Here is a 19,968-nt window from a genome sequence, read left to right on the forward strand (position 1 = left end):
AAAAATAAAAATGACCAGTGGGTGGGCCATTCCATATCAGCTAATGACCAGGCTGTCTCTTGGGCCCGCAACTCCTTCATCTGTTTACCAAGGGGCCCAGCCATGCTCTCTCAGTCATTATTGCTTAAATATTGCCTCCTGATAATAGTATTAACAGCACCTTGGCTACTATTGGGACGAGCAATGTGTAAAATAGATAGAGTGAATGAATATCTATGGTGAGAGAGAGTAGGTACATACAGTCACAGAGACAGAAAGACAGCTAGATAGATGGGCATGTATAGTATTGGATGGATGGACGGATGGACACAGTACGAGTCATAAAGTATCTGTCAGGAGGATTTCTGCCCCATCCTTTGGCCAATTGGGTTGGAAATGTGCCTGACATAGGGCTCAAAGGTTTTCCACATGCATCTGAGTTCTCACTTGTAACGGGGGCTGGGGTGGGGGGTGGCAGGAGTCCAGCTACGATTGCCTGGCTCTTGGGTGACCAGCAGGGGACATTTCAGGCTGGGAGGTGGCCAGGAGATGCTGTCAAGAGGTCCCCTGGGAGCAATGTGAAAGAAAGCACTGGCCACAGGCAACTGCAGATCCCTGAACCTTCTCTCTCAGTTGGGGATAAAATGGAGAAGGGGTTCAAGGGAAAGCATGGTGTGCTGGAACTGGAGGGGCTATGTGTTGCCAGGGTGGAGAGTCAGGGATTAGTGGGAAGGAAATTCTGGGATTAAGGAGAGGAAATATTATGAGATTAGGGAAGGGGATGTGTGTGCTGGGACTGAGAGAGGAACTGTGGGATCAGGAAGGGGCTATTTTGGGATGAAAGGGAGAGGATGCTCAGGGAGGAGAGAGTATTATCAGGTTTGTAACACCCCCATTAGGTTGTGCATTCATACACTCACACAGACACACACACACACACTCCATCCCTGGGGCTGGCACGTTCCATAGCACAGAGCTCAGGGTTCAGAACAAAGGACGGCAGAAGTGTCACAGTGCGTTTATTTTCGGAAGCATTTCGGTAGAGCTTGTACACCTCGGTTATAAGTTGTATGCGGAGAGCATCCTGCTCTGGGGGGCTGAGGAGAGGGGCAGTGTGGCCGAGAGGGAAGCTACAGGCAGCTGATGAGAGAACAGCATGTGGAGCCCCCCCAGCTCCAGCCCCCACACAGCAGGGTCAGGCCGTCCCTGTCACCACTCCCCAGCAGATGGCGAAAGAACCTCAGGGCTGCTCCTCTCTCCAGCTGGAGAGCCAGGGGAACAGGAGGAACAGTGCTGATGGGGTCACTGCACACTGACAGCAGGCTCCCCTGAGCCTGCTCCTGCTCCCAGTGGAGTCTGCAGGAGCTGTGCCACTCGCTCCAATGGGAGGAGGATCAGGGCCTGTGGGAGCTGCAGGGGAAGGTGGGTTTGAGACTGGGTCACTGCTGCTCAGGAGTAAATTGGTTAGGACAGGCGAGATGCCCTTATGCCTGAAGAGCTCAGGCTCATTCTCTGTTAGGGATAGGGGAACCCTCCTGAAGCCCTCACTTGCTGATCAGCCTTTCCCTTCTTTCTAGGTATCCCTACTGCAAAAGTAACAACCTGTCCTCCACCCGTAACAACCTGCAGGGTTTGAACCTGGAGCTATCAGTGCTAAAGGGATAATTCCTGCAGTGAGCAGCAATAGTAGGCTTTTATCTCCTGTGTGAAACCACACCCACAGGCAGGAGGCGGCGACACATAGCCCATCCTCAGCTCTTCCACGCTTTGCATGACCAAACTGCTGGGGGAAAGGAGGGATAAGTAGGGATAGAGGCCCAGATCCTCAAAAGTTTTTAGGGTGCCTACCACCTATTGATTTCAATGGGAATTAGGCACCTAAAGACTTTTGAGGACATGAGTCATAGAAACAAACGGCTAGAGATAGGGCTAGTCTGTGGATCGGCAATATGGATGAATAAACAGAGAGACGTAATGGGAAACAGATGCCTTCGCCTGGTTAGCCTCCCAGGAGATGAAGCACCAAAACCAACTACCAAAGTTCCTTTTCCCTGGTTCCGACCCACCAGAAAGCCCCCTGCCTTTGAGGTCTGCAGTTGCAAGAGGCCCAGAGACCCCAGAGGAGAGGGGGTTTGGAGCAGAACTTTCTGATGTTCCCCATATCTAGGCACCCTATGAGGAAGTGAGGAGGGGCAGGGTCTTATTTCCCCAATACACAAGCAGGATATCAGCAAACCGGGCACAGGGAACCAGTCCCCACTCCCTCTCTGATGATCAAAGGAAATAAGCACAGTATGAAGGGAGAGCTCCTCGCTGCACATCTTGTAGATGTGCAGGCTTTTCCCACATCTGGGAAATGATCGCCGGCTGAGCTGCTCTGTGCCTCCTACCAATGCCCGGGACATATAGAATCACAGAGCAAACTGGGACCTTTGCTCCAATCCCCGGTGATGCACTAGAGACAAAGGGGACATCGAGACACTACGGGTCTGATTCTTGTGGACACAACAGCCCCTTCGCGCCAACCTGGCCTCCACATGGGAGTCGATTAGTTACATGCTCTTTGGGCATGTGGTGTAAAGGGGCTCAGAGGTGAATGAGAATCAGCTTGGGGGCTGGAATTCTATCTCCCTGAGTAGAATACAGGGGACAATTGCTCCTATCACTGACACAGACGCGACTCCACCCTTTCAGTGGGGAACATACTAGTGAGACCGAGAGATGATTTGGGCCCTGTGGCCATTGGTTGATGTCATCTATAAACATCAAAGGCCAGGCAGAGCCAGCACTGGGATCATGCCAGGAGCTGGGTGGGCTGAAACTTGGTAGTTCAGGAAACCCTGGCTTCCTTCTCTTGTATGGGACGTGTGACTCCCTGGAGGAGTCTCTCCTGTCACTCCCTGTCGCTGTGGCTGTCAGCAATTCTGTTTAACTTGAGCCATGTACGCACATGGCAAGCAAAAGCAGGCTAGAAATCCACACACTAGACAAACCAGAACAGGCATATTTCCCTTTAGCTGCTCATCCAGCCTGCCCTGAAAGATGCACTGGTGCTTATGCAGCAGGATTGTGCACTGGAGCAGATGCACTACATTTCTGCTCTGGGATTGTGCACCGGTGCACGGGGATGGTGTACTGGGCACGTGCACTAGAGCTGTGATGCTCTCTGACCCTCTCCACTGGCCCTGGATTTGTGCATGGGGATTGATGCACCCAAGTCACATGGGCTCATGCACTAGACTTGATAGCTAGCTTGCTGATAGCTCTTCCTGTCTGCAGATCACAAAGGAGGCCGAGCAACAGTATCTCCCTTTTACAGAAGGGGAAACTGAGGCATGGCAATTTACCCAAGGTCACACAGCAGCTCAGTGGAAAAGCCAAGCCTGGACTCCTGAGCCCCAGTCCCTTACACTAACCACTGGACAATGTTGCCCCCTGCAGCTTGACAGAGAGACGATGCCTGGAGGGAAGCAAAGCAGGTCACTGCAGTAAAGTGGGGGAGATACAAAGGGTGCCTCTATACTTCCATTAGCTCCCAGTGGGCCTTGGAAGGCAGCTCACTGAGGAAGCTGGGACAATCTGGGCTGATGTTGCCACTGGGCACACTTCCAAAGAGTCCTCTTGCAGGGCGGATGCAGGAGACAAAGGGGGTCAGGTGGTCTCAGGAGTGGTGCAGCCGCCCAGAGCAGCGTCTCTACAGTCTGAACATGGGTGATGGCTACAGGAAGTGCGGCAGAGGCTGCAGGAAGAGTTTGGGAGAAGTCACGACAAGGGACTTTCTTCTTCCAGGCCCGATCCCCAGCGCTGTGTATGGGGACAGGAGCATGTGTGCAGAGGGAACTGCAGGGAGGGTTCGGGGTGACAGATACAGGGATGCATGCGTGTGTCGGTGGGTGGGAGAGGCAGCGTGATGTGGTGCACCGCCGATGCACCGAATCTGGGTTCGCCCATAAGAATGTGCACACGGGAGTAGCTGTGTGTGCGTGGAAAGTGCAGTAGTGAGAGTGGATGTGTACAGGCATGGATCTGAGGGTGTACATGGACGTGGGCGTCCATAAACGGCAGTATATGGGCATGGATATAAGACTCGATGCAGGGAGATGGATGTGAGGGTAAGGGGTGCAGGAACGTGTGTTTGTTCCTAATGGGGTGCACAGGGATTGCATGGGCATATAAAGAGTGAGTGTAGATGCACATGGTATGGCTAGAAGACTGGGAAGGAGTGTACTTGGGGGTGTTGGAGTGTGCGCACACTGAAGGCAGATGGGCAGGGATGCAATGTGTACGAGATGCTGGAGGGCATGTGGGTATGAGTTTATCTATGGAGGGATGACTGTGGTGAGGATACACTCATGAATATGAGTGTCTGGATGGAATGTGTGCTGGGTATGCATGTACTCATGGGTCTGTGTGAGTATGTATGTGTTCTGGACCTGTCCCTGGATATGGCTGTGGGGCAGCACATGGGCACAGACAGGAAGCCTTAGCCTGAGGAGACGCAGGGCACTGGAGTCCCCTGCTCCAGAGGTGTTGCAAGTGGAAGAACATTTTCTCTGCACAGTGTCTAGGCGTGAGGCAGGGAGCTGGGCAGGCGGCAGGGGCACCCCCTACAAGCTGAGGTCCACCACAACGTGCCTGTAGACCAGCGTGCTGCTCTTGAAGCTGGGGGCCAGCAGGACATCCATGTCCTCCAAGGGGACGTAGTGGAAGGCCCGGGGGGCTTGGATGGAGAGTTCCTGGAACTTGACAAACTTCTGCTTCTCCTCGTCCCAGAGGTAAACGTGGGTGAAGGAGAAGTCGCTGCCCAGCACCATGTACTGGCGCTGGGACACCAGGAAGGGCTGCATGACCATGGAGCCCCGTGAGGGCAGGGTCTGCAGCTCGGTGAAGCGCTGCCCCTCCCACTTGACCACCTTGGAGTCCCCGATGTAGCGGCTGAGGCACAGGTAATTGTCTTTCTTGAACTTGAAGTGCTTGACCAGCTGCACGTCCATCACCTCGGCCACCTCCCCCTGCTGCACAAACTGCTTCTGGGCGCGGCTCCATTGGTAGATGACAGGGGCCTGGGAGCTGCTGGAGATGATGAGCCAGGGCTTGCCTTCGTTCTCCACGTATTCCACGTCGGTGTCACGGTGCCAGGGGTGCAGGGCCTGGTGGGAGTAGAAGCCATTCTGGTTCCAGCGGTAGAGGCTGGTGGAGCCGGCCTTGGAGCTGTCGGCGATGACGAAGTACCAGTCGCCGTCAATCTGGAAGGCCTCGATGTCATTGGGCTTGCGGATCTTCCTGCTATCCATGTCCTGGATTTTGATGAACTTGTCCACGTTGGTGTCCCACCGGTAGATGTAGGAGCCGCCGAAGAGTTGCGCCACCACCACGTAGAGCTGCGACTGAGCCACGATGGGCTTGCAGTACACGGCCGAATGAGCTGCAAGGGGGCAAGAGTCAGAGTCAGCAGGGCAGGCCCTCGGCCCCCAGCTCCAGCGCACACTGTGCCTGCATCAGGCATGGTCTGCACCCAGAGCCCATTCTGGGCGGCCACAGAGATCCAGCCCAGATTCTCGTCCTCCCAGGCGATGCACCCAGAGCCCACGCCAGGTGGGCAGAGAAATCCAGTTCCAGCTCTTCATACCCAAAGTGAATTAGGCTGAGGGTTCCCTCTCCCTGTCAGGACTGAAGATATTTTTCACCTGTGTCCCTCACAGGCACATGCGCTCCCTGGAATGCGGGGAGAGGAGAAGAACCCGGACTGGATTTCGGTGCCCACCTGGAAGGATGACGTCCAGCTCTGGAGCAGCTTCCAGTAGCTAGTGGAGGAGAGTGTCCCAGGTGAGCAGTGTTAGCATACCTGCTTGCATACACACATACCCCATACCTCTGCCCGCACCTGCATAGTCATGGAAAATCCATACCCTCCCTTAGACTGAGCTTCCCAGGGAGGTGGTGGAATCCCCGTCACTGGAGGAATTTAAGAACAGGTTGGACAAACACCTGTCAGGGATGATCTAGGTTTCCTTGGTCCTGCCTCAGTGCAAGGAGATGAATTAGATGTCCTGTTGAGGTCCCTTCCAGTCCTACACTTCTCTGATTCTATAACCACTCACATATACACCCACAGTGCACTTTCACATGTACACACAAACACTTGGAGACTCTCCCATATACGCATGCATGCACCCTGCTGTTGGCCTTCAATCTGAAGGGGGATCCAGGTTGCTTTGCTGTGACGGCGAGGATGCAGCTCCTGCAATCCGCACTCCCTGCCTCTGCCAAAGGGAGTGGGAAGAACCACCCGGCAATGCCAGGTGTTTCTGACCGTAAGCTCTGCACAGTAAACCCCTAGGGTAACTCACAGCTTCCCAGGAACCCGCCCTGAACCGCACCAGGGAGGCTAATGTGCCCTCTTACTAGCCCGCTGCCATGTGCCTCTTCGTGGCTCAGGCAATGAGTGACTGATTGCAAGTGACCCTAAACCTCTGATAACAGGATCTTGCTGTTTCTCCTAGTGCTCACTATAATGGGACTTGTTGTCTCCCACCTCTGGCCCCACTCCTCCAGGGAAGTACATGGCCATGACAGAATGTCTGTCTGCATGGCTGGTCCTTACCAGGGATGCGGTCAAAGTCCCTTAGCTTGCGCTCCACATAGTCCCACTTGAGGATGGTGCAGCTGCTGGCACTGGGCTGGGCCAGTGCTACGTAGAGGTCGCTGCTGTAGACAAAAGGCTCAGCTGACACCGACTGGAATGGCAGGACCTGGTGCACCACAAAGTCTGGGAGGGAAGGTGCAATAGGTGAAGATGTGGCAGCAGTGGGGACCCCCGTCACACCACACAGCCCACTGCTCCCTGGCCATGGCAGCATGACCAACGGCTTTGCTTTTCAACCATGACCATGGAAAGTGGCCCCGTATCCACTCTCCCTTGCCTCCAGCCGTGCCTAGTGAAGCAGTGAGAGCAGCAGCCACTCCTACCTGTCGTGATGCAGTCAAAGTCCTTGAGGGCCAGATCCCGAATCTTCTGCCCCTGGAAGCGGACAGGGCTGCTGCAGAAGGTGGCAGGCACCGTGGCATTGGTCCTCTCCACCCATTCCACCAGCCACTTGATTTTGCAGTCGCAGATCAAAGCGTTGCCCCGGAGGTCCCTGAGGGTGGTGGAGGGTTTACAATGGAGCACTGGTCACATGAGCAATGGAACCCCACTACCGCCCCTCCATCACCCCCCAGCTACAGACAAGGCTGGGAACCCCAAAGCATGTGTTTACAGTCTGGGCCTGGACAAGGAAATGGTTCCAGCTCTGGGGGAGCTAGTCTCAACCCTGGTGTGTGGGTGGGGAGCACATTTAGTCCCTTGTGCCTTGTTAAAGAGACCCATCCCTCTGTTCTCCCACCTGTGCTCTGAGCCCATAGAGCCCAAAGGTGCGTGTGGATATTGACGCCCTCCAGCCCCAAAGAGAAGGCTAGGGAGCTGGGCGCTGGATCTGCAGGCCAGGAGGGGTGGGGTGAAGGCACTGGGGTAGGCAGGAGAATGGGGAGGCAGGTTGGGCTGCTGCGAGGACCTTGGCCCAGCCCGGGATCAAGGTTCCTGGGCTCTGATATCCTGCTCGTTGGCTCTACACAGCATGGGACAGCGTCTCCCTCAATAACAGGCCCCAAGTGGTGGCAGAAGGCCTGGGCTGGGCCTTACAGGTCACTGAGGATGTCCAGGGATGTGAAGATATCTCTGGGCAGCGTCTGCAGGTTGTTGTTGGCCAAAGATCTGAGAGAGAGAGAGAGAGAGAGAGACTTATTGCCAGGAAAAATGGCACCTCCTTCTGAACGGACCCTGGGCAGAAGCTCTGGACTGGAAGCCACCACTGTGTCCATAGTGGCAACTCCCTACCCCACGGCTCTGGCATTTTTTGATAGGTGGAGATACCACCCAAAAAGTCAGAGAGACAGGGCTGTCTGCTCATTGCGAAACTCACAAATAGATGGTCCTGTTGTACTACTCTGTCAGGCATGCCATCCCCACAGGCACGTGTCCAGCATGCCAAGCGGATCATACCCACAAGCTCTGTGGCACACATTATACCCACAGCATGTGTGAGGTGTGCTGTACTCACAAGTGCCTGTGAGGTGTGGCATGCCCATGGGAATGCCATATCCACAGGCGTGTGCTAGGTGCACTCTACCCATAGGCTCATGCAAAGTGTGCCATGTCCACCGGCACGGGTCATACTCACAGGTGTGTCAGGGACTTCAGCCCTCGGAAGGTGAATTTCGACAGAGAGCGGATGTCATTGTTCTCAATGAACCTGCGGTGACAAACGGGGACACAGGTCATGCCCTCTGCTCCCTGAGAGGTGGTGCTGCCAAGCAGCCCCAGGGACTGAGCTCCCCTCTCTCCTGGGGTGGCCATTTCAGATGGGAGGGGAGCATCCACCCCCCCCAACCCTAATCAGAGGTGGCACCTTCCCTGCAACCCCCCTCCAAGACCTTCTCCTCCCAATTCCCACCATCGCCTCCCTCCAGCCGACCCCAGTGCGAAGGAGAGGCGCACGTACAGGTACTGCAGGTGGGAGAGGCCGGTGAAGGCATCGTCCCCAATCAGCATAAACTTGTTGGAGTTCAGTAATCTGCAAAGAGAAAGGCGAGACAACAGCTCCGGGGGCCACCATCTCCAGCACAGCTGGGCTGCACTGGGGGTGCTAGGCTGAGAATACCACAGACTGGAACCCCTCCCCTCTGCTGCGGGTGCACCGAGAAGGCAGAGGTCTGGACGCAGGCTGTGAGTTCAAATGCTACCTGCTGCAGCTCAGCTGTGGTCAGGGGTTAACCTCCGATGCCGCGGGGGAGGCCTTCCCATTGCACGGGGCTGGAGTGCCTCCGTGTAGGATGATGGGGGAGCAGAGTCCTCCCTCGTGCCTGTGGTTTGTCCCAGAGAGAGGGGATAGCGGGGAAGTCTTCTCTGCCCATCTGTATTTCCCATGACCTCACCATTCAGCCACCTAGATCAGGCATGCCCAGCTTTGGGGGAGATCAAACATTACAGCTCCAAGGCCGCCCCAGAGAGACTCTGCCGAGCCTTTACCAGCCCATGCTGCCACACAGGGCATGGGAAGGCCTGTGTCCCCATCCTTGGGGACTGCCCTGGCAATAACAAGCCCCCATCCCAATGAGAGACCCAGAGACGTACAGGAACTGCAGGAGGGGGATGTGAGCGAAGGCTGCTGCTTTGATTTCAGTAAAGGCCGCGTTCACCATGGTCCTGCGGAGAAGAAAAGGAGGAGAGAAAAGCTCAGGACCATTCCAGGAGGATGGGGTGTTTAGCACTCAGAAAAGTGACAGCAGCATAGTGTGGGTTGGAGCTAGGCAGACAGCAGTGTGCAGAGCCCGTCGGGACTTTTCAGGGAAATTTGTTTTTTGTGGGGAAATGTCCGTTCACAGAAACCAAAGCTGCCCGCAGGGAAGGACGGTTGGTTTCTACGAGTTTCCCCGTTTCTGAACAAATTTGAAAACACATTTTAAATTGCCAAGGCCTTGGCTTTTTGACATTTTCCAAATGAAAAAAAAAAAAAGGTTTGTTTTTCAGGTCAAAATGAATTTGTTTCAAAATTTTAGTGCATGGTAAAAGAAACATTTTTTTAAAAAGGTCGAAATTGAAACGATGCATTTCCCTAGACGCAATTTGAAATTTTCTACCGATCTTTGGTTTGCAAACATTTTCAAGATTTCAACTTTTGGTCCTGATTCAGGATGGGGAAAATGTAGAAATCTTGAAAATCCTTGCAGGTGAGGACAAGCATTTCCTGCCCAGTTCAACTGGTATGTGCTGCGTAAGCATCTCTGCGTCTCGTGTTGCTCTGCCAATGCCCCTCACTGCTGGCCCACAGCCGCCCTGGTCTCCCACCTGGGGCCTGCCACAGCTCTGCCAACACTCCTCAGTGCTGATCTGCAGTCTCCTGTTATCCTAGTCCTAGCTTGGCATTCTCCAGTTACTGCTCTTGAATCCAGGCACGGCCTTTCCAGGGGGAGGTTTATATCTGCCCTCTGCTCTCCAGATGGAGGAGGTATATTTAAAGAGCTCTCTCTCTCTTTTGCTGTAATTACAGCCTGAAGGTCCAGGGAGCCTTGGGACCCCTTAGCCAGTCGATAGGGCCATGCTTCGGCAAAGGGAGCCTGCCTGCCTCCTGCTGCAGAGAGCTGGTCTGCCTGGGACAGGTCCAACAAGTGCAGTCTGATTGGAAATAAACCAATGGAGGCAGGGGCAGAATTGCTAATACAATGCAGGACCCGCAGCATGGAGCAGGTGCTCCTCATTTGCATCATCCCATTCTCCCACTCCCCAGCACCCTGGCAAGGACGATGGACTGCAGCAGAGCCAGCGTGTGCAGGAAGGAAGAGTGCTCCTGCAGACAATTAAAGAATGAAGTCAGCAGGCCTCCCACCCTGGGCTCTAGGGTTTGAGGGGGTCAAGCCAAGGACAAGGGACCTAGGATGGGCAGAAATGGGGTATACTTCAGGGCTTCAGACAATTTCTATTAGAGACCAGGATGGGAGTTATCCAGGGGGTGGGAGGCAGATTATCTCCCATCTGCTATTGTGCTGGTGCTGGCCGCTCTCAGAGACAGGATACTGGGCTAGATGGCCCTCGGTTCTGATCCAGTCTGGCAGCTCCTGTGTTCCTATGGAATTTCTCAGGCCCCACCAGGGACATAGCAAGGGGAAGCATGCAGTGCACACACACAGCAGACAAAAAGGGGACTCTCTCTCACATGCACACGCTCTAAAATCAGACACACACACACACACACGCAAACGACACACAGCAGATGCACACCCCAGAGAAAAAATGCAGGGGCACCAGACACACACACATATCAAGCACACGCGCACACTTTCCCCACACACCATGGCAATCTACAAAGGGTCAGTTCCAGTATGTCACTGCGGAGATACAGCCGTGACAGGCGCATGAGATTAGATCAAACCATTCCTTTTCCTTCCCTGCTCTCACCCCAGCCAGGTCAGGAGGAACCCGCAGGCAGAGTTAGGAGCTTTTCGAGGTCAATGAGAGGTGGCATGGTGCCACGCCAAAGGGGGCAGTCAGGACTTATTGTAGGTCTGGATCAGCTGTGACAAACAGTGGAAAGGAAAGGGCTGCCTATTTCTGGGCTGAGGAGCTACCCAGGAGGTGGCAACACACTAGGGTGACCAGAAACCAAATGTGAAAAATCAGGATGGGGGTGGGGGGGAAGAGGAGCCTATATAAGAAAAAGACCCCAAAATCAGGACTGTCCCTATAAAATCAGGACATCTGGTCACCCTACAACACACGGATGGATGAAAGAGTGTTCATGTACCGCTCTCCCCACACACACACACACACTTACTGCACTTGCACCAACATGCACTACTTTTCATACACCTAGCTTTCATTCTCACACACACACACTTCCATACACAAACATGCTCATTTATAAACATAATGCATTTGCACAACACACCCTTCCCCCACATGATCAACAACATGCTCACGCAAGCTTACACTGAAGCACACCCAGACACATAACATGATCAGAAAGAAAAATACATCCAAGAGGTATAGACACCCAGCATGGTCATGCAGACATGCATATGTTTACATGCACACATGCATGATTTTCTCATACAAATAAGCAGCTACAGCATACATACACGATAACCTGCATGCCCACAGAGGGTTATTATGGAACACACATTATACATTTGTGCACACATATACCCCATGGATTCACACACACACCATCTCTCTCGGTGTTAGCGAACCCACAACAACCCCATTCCGATGTAACCCCAAGGAATATGCTGCCTTCTGGGAACCCTCCAATAGCAACAAGGGCCCTCAGCCTTTTAGTCTAAAGCTCAATCAACCCCAGGGATTCCCCACCTCCATCTCCCTCAACCCCAACCCCAATGCTTCCAGACATTCCCCCAGCCCACCTACCTCCCCCACCATATCCCTATCCCTCATCCCAGTGATCACTCCCTCCTGCTCTGCTGATACTCACAGGGAAATGACCTCCGTGGGCAGGTTCCTGGGGACAGCTTTGGAGTCAATGCAGAAGGCAGTGTCCCTGGTGCAGGAGCAGCTCTGGGGACACGGGGGCAGCTTGGGGGCTCGCTTGGAGCCTGCAGGCAGCCAGAGGTAGGCCAGGCTGATCAGGAGGAAGGCAAGGACTTGCCCCCTCCGCATCACTTTCCCTGGCTGCAGCTCAGCCATCTCCCTGGCCTGTCCTCCGTCCCCTCCAGAAGAATCCCCCCGTAGACTGTTGCTTCAGCTCTGCTATGTAATCCTCCCTCCTCTCCTGGCTTTGCTCTCAAGCCCAGGAGCTGCAGTGAAGAGCTGAAGCAATCCTGGGAGTGAGGATGCCACAGTCCATCATGCTTCTCTGCAGAGCACCACACTCAACTGCTGGGGTGGGGGAAGCAGGAGTGCTTTGCTGCTGAATGATTCGTCAAAGTGATAGCACGGCTGGGGTTGTCTGTGGTGCATGGGGAGTGTGGGAGTGTGCCACGTGCAATAGTATGTGTGCATGTGCATACTGCATGCACTAGTGTGTTTGCAGATGTGAGTGTGTGTATGTACCGCATGTAACAGTGTGTATGTGTGTCTCTCTCTACAGATATGACTTCCGCATGCGTGTTTGTGTGTCTCTCTGCGTGTGCATGTGAATGTGAAAATACATTTGCAAGAATGTAACTGTGAATGTTTGTAGTGTGCATGCAAATGCGGTGTGTATACAAATATCTGACTGTGTGTGTACTTTGTATGTGCAGGGCTGTGCATGATGGAGCATGTATGGGTTGTGAACGGCTCTGACCAGGCTCTTATGTGCCTGAGAGTTTGTGTGTGCTTTTGTGACTGCATGAGCCTGTGTGCGCCTGGGTTGTGTATGTTCTATGTGCGCTTGTGTGTTTGTTTATGTGTGTGTATGAAAATGGGTGCACATGCAGGCATGAGTGTGTGAATATGTACATGTGGGTCAGTGTACTTGGGTGGGTGAACAGGTGTGCACATGGAAGTGTGTGCACCTGAGTGCTCTTGTGCGTATCCCGAGACCATGGTTAGTTGAAGCACAGACTCTTCCATTGGCTTCTGGCCCTTGCTGACCCACCCTCCCCATCACACTCACAAAGACCTTCACCTGCAGCAGGATCCTCCTACCTGAAACAGGGGCCTCAGCTTTGTCCTCCCTGCCTGCTCATTTCCTTCCGATCTCTCTGCCCTGTGCCCCTAAGTTTGCAGCATTCTACTGATGTCACCGATTCCCTCCCCCATCAACCCCTGCCACCCCCCCCCATACACTCCCCAACCCCCTCCCGTCTGACATGTCCTTGCTGAGCTCTCTTAGATAATTTATGATGACCTGAATGACTTATGAGGCACAAGCCAACCAGTGGCTACCGTTCTAGGCACAGCCTTCTCCTGGCTAACAATGAGAGGGGATGGCTCTATAGAGGGCATTCTTACTCTCCGCAGCTGGGCCTGAGGCCAGGACACTGACAACAAACAAACAAGGGTCCCAGGGCCCAGTGGAGGCAGGGCAAGGGGAGAAGTGATTGTCAAGTCATGGGGTTGTCACTGAGCTCCCACGGGGCAGGAGAGGGGAGACGGCAAAGGGAGGGACATGGCCAGAAGCTATGGAGTGAGGGGATGGGTGGATCTGGGGCAGGACACATTATGGCAGCCCAGCTCCCCTTCACTGGAAGGGGCCTCATCGCTCCATCTGTACTTTCTCCAGGAAGCAGGGCAGTAAGCTGGGGGCAGTCCTTAAGCTCAAGGTGCACCTGATAGCCTGAGGGCAAGAAAAATACAAGGAGAGCTCTTTCTGCTGAGGGCTGGGCCAGCACTTCCAGTGCAAAACCAGCACAAAGGACCAACCTCCTGTGCAGGCTCCAAGGCCTCAGGCGGGGAAGCTGGGGACCTAATAGCTGTGTACCATTGCCAGTTCTCTTATGGTCTGTCACAAGGGCTCTGCAATCAGCTGCAGACAGGGTCAGGCTGAACAGCTGTCAGGCCATGGTTAACTGCAGAACAACTGTAAGGTCAGATCCGCCTGGAGCAGGGTCAGAGGTTAGCTGTCAAACAGCAGAGAGATCAAAATTCACTGGGGACCAGCTGGTGTGTTAGGAAGTGCCTGCATTCATTCAGTGAGCTGTAGAAATCAGCTCATCTCTGCCCAGCTGCAGTCCTGCAAACTTCCCCTGTCAAAGGTCCCACCCCTATTAGTACAAGGTCCCTTACCCTGGAGGCTGTCCACAGCTGCAATTATTTAGATCCAGGTTTGAGACCAGATTTTGAAGCCCTCAGTGTCAGGAGAGAGGGTGGCTCAGAGCTCTGGTTTGGGTCTGTCTCTAATTGCAACATGTGGAAGCAAAAATGATGGGACGAGACACCTAGAGAGAACACTCCAGTATTTGAGGGATCAGACCCCATGACCCGTTCAGAACACTGGACAGAATGTGACTGACCCATGGCCCCTCCCCAAAGGCTGCTGGCTTCCCACACTCTGATAAAGGGCCTGGGCACTCATGACTAGTGCTCTTGTGGGAGGCCTTTGATTTTTGGTTTTTGCTTTGAACATCTGAAGCACCATCAGGTGCTAGAGGAGCTAAGAGTCTTGGGGCACTGAGCCAAGCCTGGCCACGGTCATATCGATGGTCCAGATGCTCCAGCCTGAAGGGCAGCACTAGCTCCTCAGAGCTGGATGACTTTGGCCTCAGAACCTCTGTAGTTGCAGCTCTTGGGTGCTAAGAGGCCCATGTGCCCAGAGACAAGTGTCCTTGGAGACTCTCGATGGACACGGTCCCAGGGGTTTATCAGAAACCGGGCTCTGAAGGGCTCCAGGGAAACAGGTTCACAAACAAAAATGAAGTGAACACACGGCTTGTGGCCAGAAGGGCCTGGGGAACTCCAGCGTGGCCTCCCCTTGCCCTCCGCCCCTCCACTATCTCAGGGTCCCCTATATAAGCCCCTCTCCAGTCACGGAGCCTCCAAGGGCTGTTTTATCGCTGGAGGAGCACTACAGGGACGGCCAGGGTCTGCAGAACAAGAAACAAGATGGATGTTAGCAGCAAGGAGGCTCTGATAGAGGCCCCTCCGGTATGGCAATGAACAGAGGATAGATAGTTTTGTTCTGTGTTTGTACAGCGTCTAGCACAATAGGGTCCTGGGCCATGACTGGCGCTCCTAAGTGGTACAGGAATACATATAATAAAAGGGGGTCCTTTCCCTCCAGCATACCCACATCAGCTCTTCTTGCTGTTAATGTTCTTTTCTGTTCCCACAGGACTACTCTCCTGTCGCCAGAATCCCCTGCCTCTCCCCTCACCTCAAGAGACTCTTGATCATCGTGGTGGTGGTTGTGATCATAGTCTTGGTTGTGCTGGGTTTCCTCCTGATGGGATTGCACATATCTGAGAAGCACACGGAAACTGTAAGTACAGAGTTAAAAACCCGGGGGCGATGGTTCAGAGGGGCAAGTCCAGCTGTGTGCCAGTGCAGAGGGGACAGGGGCACGTTGAGGCTGCTGCAGCCATGCCCAGGAGCACAAGGAAGCAGATGCAGCCAGGCAAAGTGAGCTGCTACAGCATGGAACTCAAGCAGACGGGGAAATGCACCTCTGCACCAGTGCTAAGAGGCAGAAGCGGCCAGGTAAAGAGGCTGCTCCAGCACACAAGGGCAGCAGGAAAAGTGGAGCTATGGACAAGCACAGACGGCAGCTGGAACCACAGACAGCTGCCAGGGAGACTGGGACACTAGAGGAATAGGGCTCTATTATCAGGGCCAGCCAAGAAATGAAAGACTTCAGCAAAATTTCAGTGAGTACCTTGAAATAGGAACAGCCCAGGGCTCTGATTTACTAATGTATCTGCCTGCACTGAGTCAGCAAGCAGGAAGGGAGTGCTGCTGGGAAAGAGGGCACTTCTTCAGGGTATAGGCAATGAATGGCTGATGCATTGCATCTTCTGCTTTGGCCCACCCAGCCTCCTGCACTGGGCACGCCTCACTCTGTGGGTTTCCTTGCCTTCTAGGTTTTGCGAATGACTATCCAGGGCCTGGATGGGGAAGGGTCCCCGCAACAGCTCTCCATGAGTGGGAAAGAAAGGACAGGGACTTTCCACATCAAGGCAGGGATCAATTCTTCAGCCACTGTTGTGTACGACTACCCCCACGTAAGTAGGGCACGCTTGTTTTGCTAGGCTTGGGGGAGCCTCTTCCAAATAGGGGGCCACCAGGGCAAAGCTGGCTAGAGCTACAGGGAACTTTCATTGCTATACCCATAGCTCAGACTGGGTGAGACCTGGCCGGTTGGACTAGAGCAGGTTAAATTCCTGGAGTCTCTACCACTCTCTTGATTAGAGGTAGAGGAGCCAGTGATAATTTCAGCCTGGCCCACATAACTGTCCCAGAAGCAGGCTGAGCCAAGCCAGCGTTATGTACCCTGAGACAAGCTCAAACCAAACCCCAGATCTGAACACACCCAAGATTTCGGGTATTCAAAATCCTACCCCCAGACCTGGATTGTGTGGCTTGGGCCCAGCTTTATGCTGATGTCACACCTGGCTGTGAACTAACCACACTGACATCACTTCCTGGTTGCTAGTAAGCAAAGAAAAGCGGGTCCCAGGGGAAATAAAGAGAGAGAAAAACACTCAAGTGTTAATGCAAGCAATAGAAAGTGAGTGAATAAGCACCAAGGTGGGGACAGTGAAGGAAGATGGATGGGGCACTGTCCCCACTGGCCAAAGTGAGAGGGAAGGTGGTGGGGGAGAGTGAAGGGGAGACAAGCAAAATAAGAAGGTGGGTCTGAGTCTGCAAAGCCTTTGTTTTGATCTTGCAAAACCAAGCCCAAGGAGGTTTGGATCCAGTTCCTACCTACACAACCCCCACATTTTGGATAGAGCTTGCAGACACGGCACCGATCCTGGCCCATCTCGAGCTGATGGCTTTACAGTCTCAAAGGGAAAGGCCATGGAGGGTATAAGGGGCTCCTGGGCTGAGTGCCATGTTCAGCAGAGAAGAGGAGGATGGAGAGGGGTGACAATGGTGGAAGCAGAAGGGGCTGTGCAGTTTGAGAGGGTGATTCGGCTCCTGTGAATACAACATGGGGAGCTGCCACGATGGGAAGCCAGGGCTAAAAGTCACCCTGTGCTCTGTCTGCAAACAGCTGCTGATCTGCTACAAATCCTGGCAAGGCCGAGCCTGCTACATCACCAAGATGGACAAGGAGAACATTCAGGGCCTGGATACCATTGCCAAGGCGTTCCAGCATCTCCAGGTGAGCAGCTGGGAATGCACACTCAGTGTGAGCTGTGCCAGGTACAAAGGTGGGCACAGGAGTGCAGGGAGAAAGGGCACTTGGGAGTGAGAAACTTGTGAAAGATTAAAACACTGCAGAAGCTGGAGGCTGCTCTCTGAGTCCCTGAAAGACAGTTGGCTGCAGCCAGAGTGCACCAGCCTGGGTGTACGCAGTTTGAGCTCCCATTGAAGTCAGTAGGTGCTTAATATGGCACCCTCTCCCGTGAAGCCTGAATTTGGGTCTCAGAGCCAAACTTAAAAATGAAGCAACCAGTGAGTATTTGCCTGCACAGAGCAGGCAGAGGCTACAGTGACTTCGTCTGTGTGCCACCAGCGACTGCACTGTTAATTCCCCTCGGTGGGTGTTTGCAGGATCACCACCGCTCCATTCTGGGGAAAATGGGCTCAGGCCAGCACAGGAGCAATTGCTCCATGCCTCATTCAGTGCATACAACTATAAGGGGGTGCAAAGAATGAATTGCCCTTAACAAATGGCTTCCAGCCAAGGCTCTCCATGGTAATGGAATCACATGCACACAGAGTGAGGTGTAGCGCAAGTCAGCGGTGGACTCCTTTTACTCGGGGTACTGTGGAGGCACAGGAAGAGAAAGTGACCTCCCCGAGGTCGCCTGCTGACGCAGTGGCAGAACTGGGCACAGAACCCAGGAGTCCTGGCCCCAAACCCCCACGCTCTCATTGCTAGAAGGCGCTGCCTCTCTTGTGCCAGCTCGATCAATGTATTGGCAAGGTAGGATAATCTAATACTTGGGTGAGGAGAGCGTTACTAGTGCAGGAGGGTAGTGGTGGATGGTTTGGACGTCCTCCCACAGCACAGGACACTTCCACAGCTATTCGGAAGCACTGAGAGCTTAGTTTCCAGAGCAGGGAAAAAATGACACCGTGAGCACATCCTGTTACGATTAGCACCTGATGGTGTCCAAGGATGGTGAACTCCTAGGCCCCCAGCCTGGGCTATAAATCACAATTCCTGTAAAGGTGTGTGGGGGTGGTGCACATCTAATTATATTATTTCCTGTCCTAGCTCGAACAGGGTGAAGAGATGGAGGAAGGGGGGTCCCCTGTGCCCCAGGCCAATCGCTCCATCCTGGGCACTACAGTTAACATCCTCTGCAGCAACGTTCCCATCTACTGGGCTTAGCAAGGGCTCAGGTGGGTGAGCAGCTGGGTATTGGAAGGGGAGCTGGGTTTACTCAGTGACTGCCTTAATCAGAACTGCCTCCAGCAACCCTCTCTCTCTCTCTCTCACACACACACAGTAGCAAAAGCCCTTTGCCAGAGGATTCCCCCTCCTCCCCGCCACGCACCCAGAGTTGCAAAAGCAACAAGCCCTTTGCCAGAGACCAATCAAATCCCTTCCCAACCATCAAATCATCACCAGGCTCCGGACAATCAGGATGCAGAAGAAATGCCTCCATCTGGCTGGTGAGAAGACAAGACTTCCACCCACTCTGCACAGAGAAACCAGAATGCAACAGTCAGCAGAAGGCCATTGCAGTCTCTCATGGACTCATTAGCGGCATCGCTGCAGAGTTTTATGTGGCACGGGTGGAATCAGGCTTGAGAACCCAAGGGACTATGTGTGCACGTAGGGGATGGCCTCCTCTTGGCCCTTTCGCTTGCAGCCTTGGCTGGGAAGGTGGCTGAGGGAAAGGCCTTGCTTTGGTGCCTGGGTTGGGAGGTGTCTAAAATATAACAAAAGCCAAAGGGTAGCCTTGTAGTTCAGGCACTGGGCTGGAACTCAGGAGAGCTGGGGTCACTTCCCTGCTCTGCCACAGATTCCCCATGTGACCCTGGACAAGTCACATGGGGCCAGGTTTTTAAAGGTGTCTAAGCCTCTAACTCTCATTGTCCAATCCCTTAAAAATCTGGCCCTTACTCTCTCTCTGCCTCAGTTCTCCCATCTGTGAAATGGGGATAATGACACTTCCTCTGGCTGTCCTATCTATTTAGACTGTGAGCTCCTTGGGGCACAGACCTCAGCACATGTAGGTACAGCACCTAGCACAATGCAGCACCCGACCTCAACTGGGACCTTGGGCACTACCATAGTGCAAATAATAAATAGTGAGAGAGAAAACCAACAAGGATACCTGGCCACAGGTGGCTTTCTCTGTATGGATTTCTCATGCTCCTCCATTTATCTTACAGGGCCCCGTGCAGTCTGAGCTCCGCATCCCGGCAGTCACTTTCCAGTGAGATGGGCATGGCGCCCTTGTATCCACAGCACTGGGGCTTCTCTCCTACAATGATGACTACGTTCCATGTGCAATCACTGCACATCTGAGCCTAGGCTCAGGCCGTGGGCCAGCGGGTGGGTGGCTGCATGATCTCCAGCCATTGCAAAGCTTTTGTTCTGTTGCCATTCAAAGCAGCTGGGAATTTTCAGGTGGCACTTGCAATAAAATGAGAGTTTCATTTATGAGTTTATGCTTCTGTCTGAAGAGTAAAATCTCCATAGGACCAACATGCTGCTGTTTCCTTTATTCTCTTCTTAGAGAGATTTGTCTTTTCCCTTCTGGATTCTGCCATATGGTATTGATTTAATCAAAACTGCTCAGGGCCTTGTTTATACCCAGGGCCAGAACATGTGAACGGGCGCTCACCCAATAGGATTTAAAGGTTGGTATATTCACGCATGTTGAGAGGCA

At 53.5% G+C, this 19,968-nt stretch overlaps 2 protein-coding genes across 4 annotated transcripts; one reads left to right on the forward strand and one right to left on the reverse strand.

The window, feature by feature from the left end:
* Positions 1 to 985: 985 nt before the first annotated feature.
* Positions 986 to 13,236, reverse strand: LGI3 (leucine rich repeat LGI family member 3). Of its 3 annotated transcripts, none has more exons than XM_048829487.2 (8): positions 13,163 to 13,236; positions 9,152 to 9,223; positions 8,520 to 8,591; positions 8,199 to 8,270; positions 7,661 to 7,732; positions 6,949 to 7,118; positions 6,584 to 6,748; positions 986 to 5,404 (listed from the first exon to the last, which is right to left on the reverse strand). In XM_048829487.2, exons 2-8 carry the CDS (start codon positions 9,217 to 9,219, stop codon positions 4,587 to 4,589), a joined length of 1,437 nt encoding a protein of 478 aa, XP_048685444.1. In that variant the 5' UTR covers positions 9,220 to 9,223; positions 13,163 to 13,236; the 3' UTR covers positions 986 to 4,586. The 3 variants fall into 3 exon arrangements, with proteins under 3 accessions (XP_048685444.1, XP_048685443.1, XP_074979508.1); XM_048829486.2 differs by lacking the exon at positions 13,163 to 13,236 and adding an exon at positions 12,006 to 13,081; XM_075123407.1 differs by lacking the exon at positions 9,152 to 9,223 and having other exon boundaries at positions 13,163 to 13,181.
* Positions 13,237 to 15,223: 1,987 nt separating this feature from the next.
* Positions 15,224 to 19,724, forward strand: LOC125626269 (surfactant protein C-like). Its single transcript, XM_048829027.2, has 5 exons — positions 15,224 to 15,434; positions 16,033 to 16,173; positions 17,169 to 17,279; positions 18,342 to 18,469; positions 19,469 to 19,724. Exons 1-4 carry the CDS (start codon positions 15,399 to 15,401, stop codon positions 18,456 to 18,458), a joined length of 405 nt encoding a protein of 134 aa, XP_048684984.2. The 5' UTR covers positions 15,224 to 15,398; the 3' UTR covers positions 18,459 to 18,469; positions 19,469 to 19,724.
* Positions 19,725 to 19,968: the final 244 nt, after the last annotated feature.

The sequence above is a fragment of the Caretta caretta genome, chromosome 26 (genome assembly GCF_965140235.1).
Source record: "Caretta caretta isolate rCarCar2 chromosome 26, rCarCar1.hap1, whole genome shotgun sequence".
In the NCBI taxonomy this organism is placed as follows: Eukaryota; Metazoa; Chordata; order Testudines; family Cheloniidae; genus Caretta; species Caretta caretta.

Bases quoted from the DNA above. Each gene is read 5' to 3' on its own strand.
- LGI3 (XM_048829486.2), bottom strand. From the start codon at position 12,217: ATGGCTGAGCTGCAGCCAGGGAAAGTGATGCGGAGGGGGCAAGTCCTT. The intron at 9,224-12,005 runs GTGAGTATCAGC...TCTTCTCCGCAG, and splicing joins CCCACGGAGGTCATTTCCCT to GACCATGGTGAACGCGGCCT. The intron at 7,733-8,198 runs GTGAGTATGACC...TCTCTCTCTCAG, and splicing joins CTGAAGTCCCTGACACACCT to ATCTTTGGCCAACAACAACC.
- LOC125626269 (XM_048829027.2), top strand. From the start codon at position 15,399: ATGGGATTGCACATATCTGAGAAGCACACGGAAACT. The intron at 16,174-17,168 runs GTAAGTAGGGCA...GTCTGCAAACAG, and splicing joins TTGTGTACGACTACCCCCAC to CTGCTGATCTGCTACAAATC. The intron at 17,280-18,341 runs GTGAGCAGCTGG...TTCCTGTCCTAG, and splicing joins AGGCGTTCCAGCATCTCCAG to CTCGAACAGGGTGAAGAGAT.